General features: G+C 33.7%; 1 protein-coding gene and 1 long non-coding RNA gene across 4 annotated transcripts in view; one reads left to right on the plus strand and one right to left on the minus strand.

Annotated features, from left to right (window-relative positions):
• The window catches only part of SCN9A (sodium voltage-gated channel alpha subunit 9), a 179,577-nt gene that overhangs the window by 147,591 nt on the left and 18,380 nt on the right, over positions 1-13,606 (plus strand). For all 3 annotated transcript variants that reach the window (XM_055291909.1, XM_055291910.2, XM_055291911.2), the window contains one exon: positions 128-265. In XM_055291909.1, the coding sequence (XP_055147884.1) occupies positions 128-265 (138 nt within the window). The remainder of the gene's footprint in view (positions 1-127; positions 266-13,606) is intronic.
• Positions 1-13,606, minus strand: part of LOC134731424 (uncharacterized) — a 423,644-nt gene that overhangs the window by 127,053 nt on the left and 282,985 nt on the right. The window lies entirely within an intron of this gene.

A 13,606-nucleotide genomic window follows, 5' to 3' on the forward strand; every position in this document is an offset into this window, starting at 1 on the left:
TGCTATGGCTTCTTAAATCCTATGTTTACCTAGAATAGCACTGTTTGAATTACCTTGTCAAACCATGTGAAAAAGAAAATAATGAATGTTATTGTCCATATAATGCTAACTTTTGTAAATTTTATAGGTAGACAAGCAGCCCAAATATGAATATAGCCTCTACATGTATATTTATTTTGTCATCTTTATCATCTTTGGGTCATTCTTCACTTTGAACTTGTTCATTGGTGTCATCATAGATAATTTCAACCAACAGAAAAAGAAGATAAGTATTTCAAATATTTTTCATTACATTGAAAGGGATGAACAATTATTTTCCAAAAAAGATAATGTAAAGTTTAATTTGATATCAAGTCATGATTAGTTTTATTAGAACTTCATTTGTTTTTCAAATAATTGACTAGTATACAATTACAAATATGCTTAATCTTATTCATTTTTGCACAGAAAACAATTTTCTAAATAATAGGTTCTGGCTAACTTATGGTTTAGGTTAAACCCATAGGTTTCGAGCAATATATCAACTATTCTGTTTTTTCCAATGTTTCCTATAGAGGATTGAATAATTAAGAAAAATCAATATACTATTTATTCAAAACACATTTTATAAGTAGTTATTTATTTTATTTTGTGTAATATATATTGGGGAGACCAATGTAAGATATGGTTCCTGAGCTCAAGGAGTTTATATCATAGCAGAATAAATAACACAGGTAATGAAAATTAAGACTTGTTGAATACTGTAATTTGGGCAATCTTCTGAAATTTTTAATTAATTAAACTTCACATCAACTGTATTAGTTTCTTTGACCTATGAGAACAGGATAATACAAACCTGAGGGCTTAAAACAAGAGAAATATATTCTCTCACACTTTTGGAGGTTAAAAGTCCAAATTCAAAGTGTCAGCAGGTCCATGTTCTCTTTAAAGCCTCTAAGGAAGTATATTTTATTGCCTCTTCCAGCTTCTGGTAGCCCAGGTGTTTCTTGGTTTATGGCAACAGAACTCCAATCTCTCCCTTCATAGTGACATGCCATTTTCCCTCTGTGTGTCTTTCTCCTCTACTAGTAAGGATGCCAGTCACACTGGATTAAGAGCCCACTCCACTCCAGTATGACTTCATCTTAATTACATCTGCAATGACATTATTTTCAAATAAGGTCACATTCTGAAGTGCTAAGGGTTAGGACTTATATGTACCTTCTTAGGGCACACAATCCAACCCATAACATCAATCACAAAAGGTATTATTACAGAGTCTCTTTCATAAATGAGGAAAGGCGCAGAGGTTAAGTGACTTACCCAAGGTCATATATTGAGTATGTGATGAAGGTTAGATAGTGTCAGTAGTAAATTCGATGTATCTTGTACTCTATTAAACTCTCTACTATGCTCTATCCCCAAATACTAAAATCATGATAAATACAATAAGAAAAATTAACAAGCACAAAAAATATACATGACAGTCAGAGTAAAAATAGATGCTGCTATAGAATGGTTTATGAAATATGTGACAATTGAGAAGGCTTTGGAAGGTGAGAAAGAAGACATGTAGCAACTGAGAGGCAAAAGAATGGCTAACCCACATGGAGGGAAACAGAAATGAATGAGCAAATGAATTGTGTTGATAAAAGAGGCAGCAGTTCAGGGGGGATAGCAATGCTTTTGGTTTTGAAGAAATTTAAGATTTGGAGAAATAGTAAAAGATGAGGTTTTGACCTGCCTGAGATTAGATATAAAAAGCCGTATTAGACCTTTTTTAGTAGTAGCTGGTGTTTCATTCATATATGCTGAGTAGGGAAGAACATGCAAGCAGGAGATTGATGTTTATTAAGACTCCATGATATGTCAGATCCTGTGTAAAATACTTCTAACAAAATTGTAGTCAAATTTTACAACAAATCTAAAAGACATAGTATCCTCATTTAACCTCTCAGAAAAATTATCTTATTTGCACATGGCCTTATTGCAAATAAGACAGCTAATAAAAACTGTCTTATTTGCATATGGCCTGCCAGTTTCATTATGGATCTAGCTCCGGAATTGCTTTTTCTAGAGTCTGAGACTGAGCTTTAAAAAAAATTAATCTAGCGGTGATGCACAAAATGACTAGGGAAAGACCAAGGACTATTTCAGACCCTGCTTGACCTGCCACCTGGACCACACTTAGTCTCCAAATTAGTCCTGTGTGGCAATGGAGAATAGGAAATATGTTCCATTAAAACATTTTAGAGGGTAGAATCTACAGTATTGCTTGTGATTTGCAAGAGATAAAGGAATCTAACTCTGGAGTTTCTTGTCAACTAACTGAGATACTCTGGTTGTGGTACCACCTATATATAAAAAGAGATCTTTGGAGACTAAATGGTAGAATTACAAAAGAGAATAATAATTTCAGGTACAAGCTTAGCATCTAAGAAGACAGATGTACATGTACCAAAATGTCATTAGTGTGCATGATTGACTATTCACAAGTAGACAAAAATTTAGTAAATATTGCATTATTTATCCTGACATTTACAAATACAGATGTTTATTTTTAAAGATTTTTAAATCTCATGTTCCATTTTACATTTTATAAAGTGTACCCTGATTTTCAATTTATTTTTCTCAACTTAAGCTATATATATGTGTGTGTGTAATATATAAGCACACACAAGTAATTCCTCAGTCTTCCCTGCATAGGATAAATTAAACATGTCTAGAAAGAGCAGTATGAGCATCAATAAAACAGCCAACGTCCAATTGACTTTAATCTTCCTGCTTGTTAATGTTATTCTGACAACAACATTTCTACTGCAGGAAGTAAAATAGGATGGGTTGATACTACCACCACTAAAGTCAGGAAAGAGTTACTGATTTAGAAGCATCAAAAACTCATATCCCCTATCATTCTTCCAGTATTTCATCTTGCAATCTAAGTATAGCTTTTATTTTCTGACCTTTTCTGAATGATTTAGAATTTCTTTCCACTCTTCCCTGAAAAAACATGTCCAACACTTCAATTAGTTAACACATGCTATGTAGAAGTACGTAGTAGATGCTTTGTGATGAATTCATTTATTCCAAAGGAAAAAAAAACAAATGAAAGTGGTATCCTTTTATTTGCCTTTCCTAATTTTAATTATTGTGGTAAGAACACTTAATATGAGATCTACCTGCTTAACAAAATTTTTAAGTATACTATATATATTGTTAACTATAGGCAGGAAGTACTACAGGAAGTCCCTAGAACTTATTCATCTTGCATAATTGAAACTTTATTCCTGTTGAATAGCAATTCTCCATTCTCTCATCCTTTCATGCCCTGGCAATCACCATTCTTCTCTCTGTTTCCATGAGTTTGACTATTTTAGTTACTTCATAGAAGTGGAATTATGCAATATTTTCTCTGTGACTTCACTCAGCATAAATTTATCCAGGTTCATTCAAGTTGTTATATATGGCAGGATTTCCTTCTTTATAAGGCCGAATAGTGTGTGTTTGTGTGTGTGTGTGTGTGTGTACACGCACACGCAGGTATACAAATACCACATTTTCTATCCCATCATTCATCAATAGACATTTAGGTTGTTTTCATATTTGGATATAGTAAATAGTGCTGAAGTGAACATGGAAGTGTGGACTCTGAGATCCTGAGTTCAAATTTTTAAAATACGCTCAGATGTGGCATTGCTAGATCATATGGTAGTTATATTTTTAATTTTTTCAGGAACTTTCATACTGTTTTCTATGGCAGCTATATCATTTTACATTCCAACAATATACAAAGGTTTTAATTTCTCCATATCCTTGCCAACACCTATTATCTTTTGATTTGGGTGGTTTTTGTTTTTGTTTTTGGTAATAGCCATTCTAGCAGGTATGAGATGATAATCTCATTACAGTTTTTTATTGTTGTTTGTTTGTTTGTTTTTGAAGGAGTCTCGCTCTGTCACCAGGCTGGAGTGCAGTGGCGTGATCTCGGCTCACTGCAACCTCCGACTCCCTGGTTCAAGTGATTCTCCTGCCTCAGCCTCCCAAGTAGCTGGAATTACAGGCATGTGCCACCATGCCCAGCTAATTTTTGTATTTTTAGTAGAGATGGGGTTTCACCATGTGGGCCAGGATGGTCTTGATCTCCTGACCTCATGATCCACCCACCTTGGCCTCCCAAAGTGCTGGGATAACAGGCATGAGCCACCACACCCGGCCCTCATTAGTTTTTATTTGAATTTTCTGATGATTAGTGATATTGAGCATCTTTTCATATACCTGTTGGCCATTTGCATGCCTTCTTAAGTTGCAGGAGTTCCGTATATATTTTGGATATTAACCATTTATTAGATATATAGTTGGAAATATTTTCTCCCATTCTGTAGGTTGCTTTTTCACCCTCTTGAATGCTTCCTTTTTTTTCCCAAAGCTTTTTAGTTTGATATGGTCTCAATTGTCTATTTTTGCTCTTGTTTGAATTTTGGAGTCATTTCCAAGAAATCATTGTCAGGAACAGTATCATGAAGCTTTCCTGCTATGTTTTCTTCTACGAGTTTTACAGTTTTCAGATCTTAGGTTTAAAAGTTTAATCTATTTTGAGTTTATTTTTGTGTATAAGAATTCAATTTTATTTTTTTATATGTGAATATCCAGTTTTCCCAACATCATTTGTTGAGTGGCCTCTTTTCTATTGTGTATTTATTCTTGGCACCCCTGTTGAATATGAGTTAACTATTTATGCATAGGTTTATTTCTGGGCTCTCTATCCTGTTTCATTGGCCTATATATTTGTTTTATGTCAGGACCATACTATTTTAATTGTTGTAGCTTTGTTACACATTTTGAAATGAGGACCTGTGGGACTGGGTGCAGTGGCTCATGCTTATAATCCCAGCAACTTGGGAGGCTAAGGCTGGAGGATCACTTGTGGCCGAGAGTTTGAGACCAGCCTGGGCAAGATAGAAAGACTCCTTCTCCACAAAGATATTTAAAAATTAGCCAAGCATGATGGCACACACCTATAGTCCTAGCTACTTAGGAGCCTAAGGTGGGAGGATCACTCAAGCCCAAGAGTATGAGGCTGCAGTGAGCTATGATCATGTCTCTGCACTCTGGCCTGGGCAACAGGGTGAGATCTTCTCTCTCAATAAATACATAAATAAATAAATAAGAAATGAGAAAATGTGATTCTTCCACTTTGTTCTTTTTTCTTAAGATTGCTTTGGCTATTCAGAGTCTTTTGTGGTTCCATATGAATTTTAGGGTTTTTTTTTATTTTAGTAAATAATGCTATTGGGATTTTGATATGTACTGTATTGAATTCACAGATCACTTAGGGTAGTATGGGCATTTTAACAATATTAAGTCATTTAATTCATGAATACTGGATCTTTCCATTTATTTGTGTCTTCTTTAATTTCCTTCATGAACATTTTGTAGTTTTCAGTGTATACATTTTCAATGCCTTGGTTAAGCATATCCTAAGTATTTTATTTCTTTTGATGTTATCATAAATGGGATTTCTTTCCTAATTTTCTTTTCAGATTGTTTATCATTAGTGTATAGAAACAGAGGTGATTTTTGTATGTTGATTTTATATCCTTCAACATTTAGTAAATTTGTTTATTAGTTCTAACAGATTTTCCTGACATGTGGAGTCTTTAGGGTACTCTCCATATAAGATAATGTCATCTGTAAACACTTTTTTCTTTCAGATTGGGATGTCTTTTACTTGTTTTTCTTGCCTAATTTCTCTGGCTAGGACTTCTAGTGCTGTGTTAAATACAAGTGGCAAGAGAAGCCATATTTGTCTTATTCCTGATCTTACAGGAAAGTTTTTTAGTTTTTCACCATTGAATATGATGTTAGCTGTGGGATTTTCAAGTAGTCTTTATTATCATGAGGTATATTTCCTCTGTTCTCATCCATTTGTGCTACTATAACAGAATACCACAGACTGGGTAACTTATAATGAACATAAACCTTATGGGATCACAGTACTGGAAGATGGAAAGTTCATGATTGAGGAGCTGTCTGGTGAGGTCTTATTTGTTGCATCATAACATGCTGTAAGGTATCACATGGCACAAAGAGAGAATAAGTGAGAAAAGGAGGCAGAACCTGCATGTTTAAAATGAACTCAATCCTGAGATGACAGCATTAATGCATTTAAAAGGGTAAAATTCTCATAACTTAAACACCTCTTAAAGGGCTCACCTCCCGATTCTGTCACAATGGCAGTTAAATTGCAACATGAGCTTTGGAGGGGACAAACCTTCAAGTTATAGCAACTTCTATACCTAGCTTTTGTTTTATTTTTTTAGTTTTTACCATGAAAGGGTGTTGAAATTTGTCAAATGCTTCTTCTGAATCTCTTTTGATGATCATGTGATTTTTATCCTTCTCAGATCATGTGGTGTATCACATTATTGGTCTGCATATGTTGAACCATCCTTGCATCCTAGGGATAACTCCCACTTGGTCATAGTACATGATCATTTAATGGGCTGTTGCATTCAGTTTGCTAATATTTTGATCAAGTTATTTGCATCTATGTTCATCAAGGATCTTGTTCTGTAGTATGCTTTTTTCTTTTTAAAAATTTGTTCATTTTTAATTGACAAAAATCGTGCTTATTCATGGGGTACAAAACAATGTTTTGATCTATATAAACATTGTAGAAAGATTCAATCACGCTAGTTAACATAACCATCACGTCACCCAGTTATCATTTTTTTGTGGTAAGAAAGTTAAAAAGCTATTCTTTCAGCAATTTTGAAATATACAATACATTTACTTTTTTCATTTCCTAATGTGTGACTTTTTTGACTTTTATTTTAAGTTCAGGGATACATGTACAGGATGTGCAGGCTTGTTACATAGGTAAACATGTCATGGGGGTTTGTTGTACAGATTATTTCATCACTGAGGTATTAATCCTAGTATGTATTAGTTATTTTTCCTGATCCTCTCCCTCCTCCCACCCTTCACCCTCCCATAGGCCCCAGTGTGTGTTGTTCCCCTTTATGTGTCCATGTGTTCTCATCATTTAGCTCCCACTTATAAGTGAGAACATGTGGTATTTGGTTTTCTGTTCCTGCCTTAGCGTCTTTTTTGGCCATTTAGCGTCTTTTTTATTCTATTCAAATGTTGGGATTTTTAACTATTTCTGTGAAAACTGACATTAGAATTTTGATAGGGACTACACTGAATCTGTAGATTATTTGGGGTAGTATGGACATTTTAACGATATTAATTCTTCCAACACATGAACATGAAATATATTACAATTTATTTGTGTCTTCCTCAGTTTTTTTTAATCAACTTTCATTTACTAATGAAAACGGCCTCCAGCTCCATTCATGTCCCTGCAAAGGATATGATCTTGTTTTTTTTTAATGGCTGCATAGTATTACATGGTATATATTTACCACATTGTCTTTATCCAGTCTATCATTGATGGTCATTTGAGTTGATTCCATGTCTTTGCCATTGTGAATAGTGCTCCAATAAACATATGTGTGCATGTGTCTTTATAATAGAACAACGTATTTCCCTTTAGGTATACAACCAGTAATGGGATTGCCGGGTTGAATGGTATTTCTGTCTTTAGGTCTTTGAGGAATTGCCACACAGTCTTCCATTACGGTTGAATTAATTTACACTCCCATCAACAGTGTGTAAGCATTCTTTTTTTCTCCACACCCTTGCCAGCATCTGCTATTTTTTGACTTTTTAATAATAGCCATTCTGACTGGTGTGAGATGGTATCTCATTGTCGTTTTGATTTGCATTTCTCTAATGATCAGTGACATTGAGCTTTTTTTATATGCTTGTTTGTTGCATGTGTGTCTTCTTTTCAGAAGTGTCTGTTCATATCCTTTGCCCACTTTTTAATGGGTTTTTTTATTTCTTGTAAACTCATTTAAGTTCCTTATAGATTCTGGATATTAGACCTTTGTCAGATACATAGTCTGCAAAAATTTTCTCCCATTCTGTAGACTGTCTGCTTACTCTGTTGATAGTTTCTTTTGCTGTGCAGAAGCTGTTTAGTTTAATTAGATCCCATTTGTTAATTTTTGTTTTTGTTGTAGTTGCTTTTGGTGTCTTCATCATGAAATATTTGCCCATGCCTATGTCCTGAATGGTATTGCCTAGGTTGTCTTCCAGAGTTTTTATAGTTTTAGATTTTACATTTAAGTCTTTAATCCATCTTAAGATTTATTCCTCTAGTCTAAATGAAAAATGTACATCCTTTGATCAACATTTATACTTTCTCCACATCCTCTTCCCCTAGTCCTATGGTAACCACCTTTATATACTGTTTCTGTAATGCTGACTTCTCATTTTTTATTTTTTATTTTACTTTAAGTTCTAGGGTACATGTACACAACGTGCAGGTTTGTTACACATGTATACATGTGCCATGTTGGTGGGTGGCACCCATTAACTCGTCATTTACATTAGGTATATCTCCTAATGCTATCCCTCCCCCCTCCCGCCACCCCATTTTACATGTAAGTGAGATCACGTGGTATCTGTCTTTCTGTACCTGGCTAATTTTGCTTAGCATAACGTCCTTTAGTTTCATTCATATTGGGATGAGTGAAAAAATTTGTTCTTTTAAAGTTTTGTATAGTAGTCCACTGTGCATACCTGTCACATTTTCTTTATTCATTTGTCTGTTGATGGGTACAGGTTGCGTCTATGGGTTAGTGCAAAACTAATTGAGGTTTTTGCCATTACTTTTAATTGCAGCGAAAGTAATGGTAAAAACTGCAATTACATTTGCACCAACCTAATATGTCTTGGTTCTTGTAAATAATGCTGAAATGAACACGGGAGTGCAGGTATACCTTTGACATAATGATTTTAATTCCTCTAAAGGAATTAAATATGTACCACTATATACCTAGAAGTGGAATTTCTGAATTACATGGTAATTGTATTTGTTTTTGGAACTTCCATGCTATTTTTCTCAAACACCTGTACTAATTTACATTTTCACTAACAATGTATAAGGGTTCCTTTTCCTCCACATCCTCATCAACACTTGTTATCATTCATCTTTTTGATAACAGCCATTCTAAGAGGTGTGAGGTAATATTTCATTGGGATTTTAATTTGCATTTTCCTGATGATTAGAGATGTTGAGCATTTTTTAATATATCTATTGGCCATTCATATCTCTTCTTTTGAGAAATGTCTGTTCAGATTATTTGCTGGTTTATTGATTTTCTAGGTGTTGAGTTGCTTGAGCTTTTTATGTATAATGTTGGATATTAGCCCTTTATCAGATGTATGGTTTGCAGATATTTTATTTCAATCCATGAGCTCTCTCTCCACTCTGTTATTGTTTCGTTTGCTGTAAAGAACCTTTTTAGTTTGATCTAATTCAACTTGTCTCTTATTATCTTTTGTTACCTGTGCTTTTAGAGTCCTAGCCAAGAAATCCTTGCCCAGATAAATGTCATAGAGCTTTTCTTTTGTGTTTTCTTCTAGTAGCTTTATAGTTTCATTTCTTTTATTTAAGTCTTTTACTTGTTTGGATTTTTTAAAATATGGTATGAGAAAGGTACTATTTCATTCTTTTGCATAAGGAATATTCAGTTTTCCCAACACCATTTATTGAAGAGATCGTCCTTTCCCCTATTGTTTATTCTTTGCACCTTTGTTGAAAATCAATTGACTATAAATAATTGGGTTTATTTCTGGGCTTTCTATCCTTTTCCATTAGCCAATATATCTGTGTTTATGCCAATAGCATAGCTTTATATTTTGAAATGAGAGAGTATTGTGCCTCTAGCTTTGTTCTTTTTGCTCAGACTGCTTTGGCCATTTAGCGTCTTTTTTATTTTATTCAAATGTTGGGATTTTTAACTATTTCTGTGAAAACTGACATTAGAATTTTGATAGGGACTACATTGAATCTGTAGATTATTTGGGGGAGGATGGACATTTTAACGATATTAATTCTTCCAACACATGAACATGAAATATATTACAATTTATTTGTGTCTTCCTCAGTTTTTTTAAATCAACTTATAGTTTTCAGTGTACAGATCTTTGACTTTCCTGGTTAAATTCACTTCAAAGTATTTTATTTATTTATTTTGATGCTGTTTTAAATAGGATTAATTTCTTAATTTCTTTGTTGGATACCTCATTGTTAATGTATAGAAATGGTACTGATTTTTCTATGTTGATTTTGCAAACTGCAACTTTACTGAATTTATGTATCAGTTTTAACAGTTCTCGGTAGAGTGTTCAAGGTTTTCTACATATAAAGATCATGTCATTAGCAAACACAGATAATTTTATTTCTTGCTTTCTTACATGGATATCTTTTATTTCTCTTTCTTGCCTAATTGCTGTGGATGGGATTTCTAGTACTATGTCAAAAAGAAGTGGTAACAGTCGATATCCTTGTCTTGTTCCTGATCTTAGAAGAAAAGCTCCCAACTTTTCAGTTTTTGCATAATGTTAGCCATGGGCTTGTCATATATGGCTTTATTTTGTTAAGGTACATTCCTTCCATATCCACTTTGTTGAGATTTTATTATGAACGTATGCTGGATTTTATCAAATGCTTTGTCTGCATCTAGTAAGATGATCATATGATTTTTGTTCTTATTTTGTTAATGTAGCATATCACATTTATTGATTTATGTATGTTTAACCATATTTGCATCCCTCAGATAAATCCCAAGTAATCATGGTGAATGATGTTTTAAATGTGCTAGGGAATTCAGTTTGCTAATATTTTGTTGAGAATTTTTGGATCTACGTTCATCAAGAATATTGGCCTGCAGTTTTCTTTTCTGGTAGCATACTCTTACGGTTTTCATATCAGTATAATACTGGCCTCATAAAATAAGTTTGACCTCCTTTTCAATTTTTTTGGAAGAATTTGAGAAGAATTCATATTACTTCTTTAAATAGAATTCACCAGTGACCTTTTCCTTTTTTGGGGGTGGGGATAGGAGACTTAATTTATTACTGATCTATTTTCTTTATCCCAGTATTGGTTTGTTCAGACGTAATATTTCTTGCTGATTTAGTCTTAGTAGGTTGCATGTTTCTAAAGATTAGTTCATTTCTTCTAGGTTATTCAATTTGATGGTTTATGATTGTTCACATTAATAGTTTATGATTCCTTGTATTTATGTGTTATCAGTGTTAGTCTCCCTTCTTTCATTTCAGATATTGTTTGAGTTGTCTTTTTTCCCTTGGTTAGTCTAGTTAAAGGTTTTTCAATTTTATCTTTTCAAAAAGCAACTTTTTAGTATTTGCTTTGTTTATTTCTATCCTTGTCTTTGTTATTTTCTTCCTTCTGCAAAGTTTGGGGGTATTTTGTTCTTCTTTTTCTAATCTCTAAGATGTAATATTAGGTTGTTTATTTGAGATTTTCCTTCTTTCTTTAATGTAGGCATTTATTACTATAAATTTTTCTCTCAGGGCTTCTTTTTCTACATTCCATACTATTTATTATCTTGTGTTTCCATTGTCATTGATCCCAAAATATTTTCTGTTTTTCCGTATAATTTCCTCTTTGACCCATTGGCTGTTCAGGAGCATGTTGTTTAATTTCCACATAATTATGAGTTGTTCAAGGTTATTCTTATTGACTTCTAGTTTCATGTCATCATGAACAGAAAAGGTACTTGATATGATTTTAATCTTCTTAAATTTGTTAAAACTTGTTTTGTGGCCTAACATGTGATCTAACCTGGAGAATGTTTCATGTGGTTTGAGAAGAATATGTATTTTGTTGCTGTTGGATGAACTGTTCTATAAATATCTGTTAGATCTATTGGATTACAGTGTAGTTCAAGCCTTCCTCTAATAAGAGACTGCAGAAATTATGTCAGGAGCAAGCCAGGGAAGAAGCCACCCTCCTGTTCTTGGTGGTAGAGACCTTCCACCTCTTTTAAAAGAAAGTTTGTAGAGTTGGGATTGTCTCTGGAGGAAGCCAGTGAAGAAGGCATGGGGAATGTTATTCCTCTTGTTTAGGCTGAAGAAGGTTTATTCTTCATTTGCTGTGTAGATTTCCAAGTCCTGGAAGAGGCCAGAACCACAGGGAACGGCTGGAAAACGTGCAGCCTAATGGTTTCCATGGGGAAGTTGGAAGATGGTCTGATCCCAGGAATTAAAGCTTCTGAGAGTGCTCAGGCAGTTCAAAATCCCCCATTGTTTTTTGTACTTGAGAGAAAACTCCAATGGCTTATCTCTGCCATTCCTCAAGCATGGTGATCTAAAAGCCAAGCTCTGTGTCAGGGACTGTAAAAGTTGGGTTCTACAAAATGGAAAACTAAGGCAATTATGAAGATGATTTTATAATATAGTTCATATCTTCTCTCTTTCCACTCTAGAAAAAGCATTTTCTAGAAATAAATACATTTCCTCAAATTAAAAAAAAAGTTGGGTTCTATATGTGTGCTATAGTTTCTCAACCCTTGGGAAGTAGCTGCAAATTTGGTTTTCTTCCCAAATGTAAGGCGCTGTGCTCAGGGTGGGGTTAGTGCATGGGTGTCTTCCCACTTTTTCTACCCATTTTGATATGGATACTTTCTGTCCTCTGGTGTGTATGAGTTTTTCTACTGGATTCTGGGCTTCTCTGGAGAGAACTGATCCATGTGTATGTAGATGTTTAGTTGGTATGTCTGTGAGAGAGAAAAATAGTCATAAGCCTCCTATTCCACAGTGTTGCTGAAGTCACTTCCTTCAAAAGCTGTAATTTTATTTTCTTACAGTGTCTTTGTCTGGCTTTGATATGAGAGTAATTCTGGCCCCATAAAATGACTTTCGAAGTGTTCTTTCCTCTTCAAAGTTTAAGAGAGTTTGAGAAGAATTAATGTTGATTCTTCTTTAAAAGTTTGGCTAGACTTCTACAGAGAAGCCATCTGGTCCCGTACATTTCTTTTTTGGGAGTTACTGTTATTATTATTATTATTATTTCAATTTGTCTATTCAGTTATTCTATTTCTTCATGATTCAGTCTTGGTAGGTTGTATATTTTTGGAATTTACCTATTTCTTCTAAGTTATCCAATTTGTTGGTGTATAATTGTTCATGGTAGTCTCTTTGATCCTTCTTATTCCCATAAAATCAGTTGTAATTTCTCCTCTTTCATTTCTGGTTTTACATATTTGAGTCTTCTATATTTTTTCTTAGTTGTCTTAGCTAAGGATTTGCCTATTTTATTTTTCAAAAAAACCAACTCTTAGTTTTGTTGACTTTTTCTATTGCTTTTCTATTCTCTATTTCACTTACTTAGCTCTAATATTTATTATTTCCTTCCTTTTGCTAATGTTAGGCTTAGTTTGTTCTTTTTCTAGTTCCCAGACACGTAAATCTATACTGTTTATATGAGATCTTTCTTTTTATAATGTAGACATGTATCTCTATAAGATTTGCTTTTGTTACTGCTTTTGCTACATCTCATAAACTTTGGAAATTGTGCTTTCATTTTTGTTTGTTTCAAGATACTTTTAAATTTTCCTATTGATTTTTTTTTGACCCATTGCTTTTTCAAGAGTGTTAATTTCCAAATATTTGTGAATTTTTCAGTTTTCCTTCTATTACTGACTTCCAGTTTCATTCCATTGTGATCATAAAAGATATCTGGTAT

This window comes from Symphalangus syndactylus, chromosome 9, assembly GCF_028878055.3.
Source record: "Symphalangus syndactylus isolate Jambi chromosome 9, NHGRI_mSymSyn1-v2.1_pri, whole genome shotgun sequence".
Taxonomy (NCBI): domain Eukaryota; kingdom Metazoa; phylum Chordata; class Mammalia; order Primates; family Hylobatidae; genus Symphalangus; species Symphalangus syndactylus.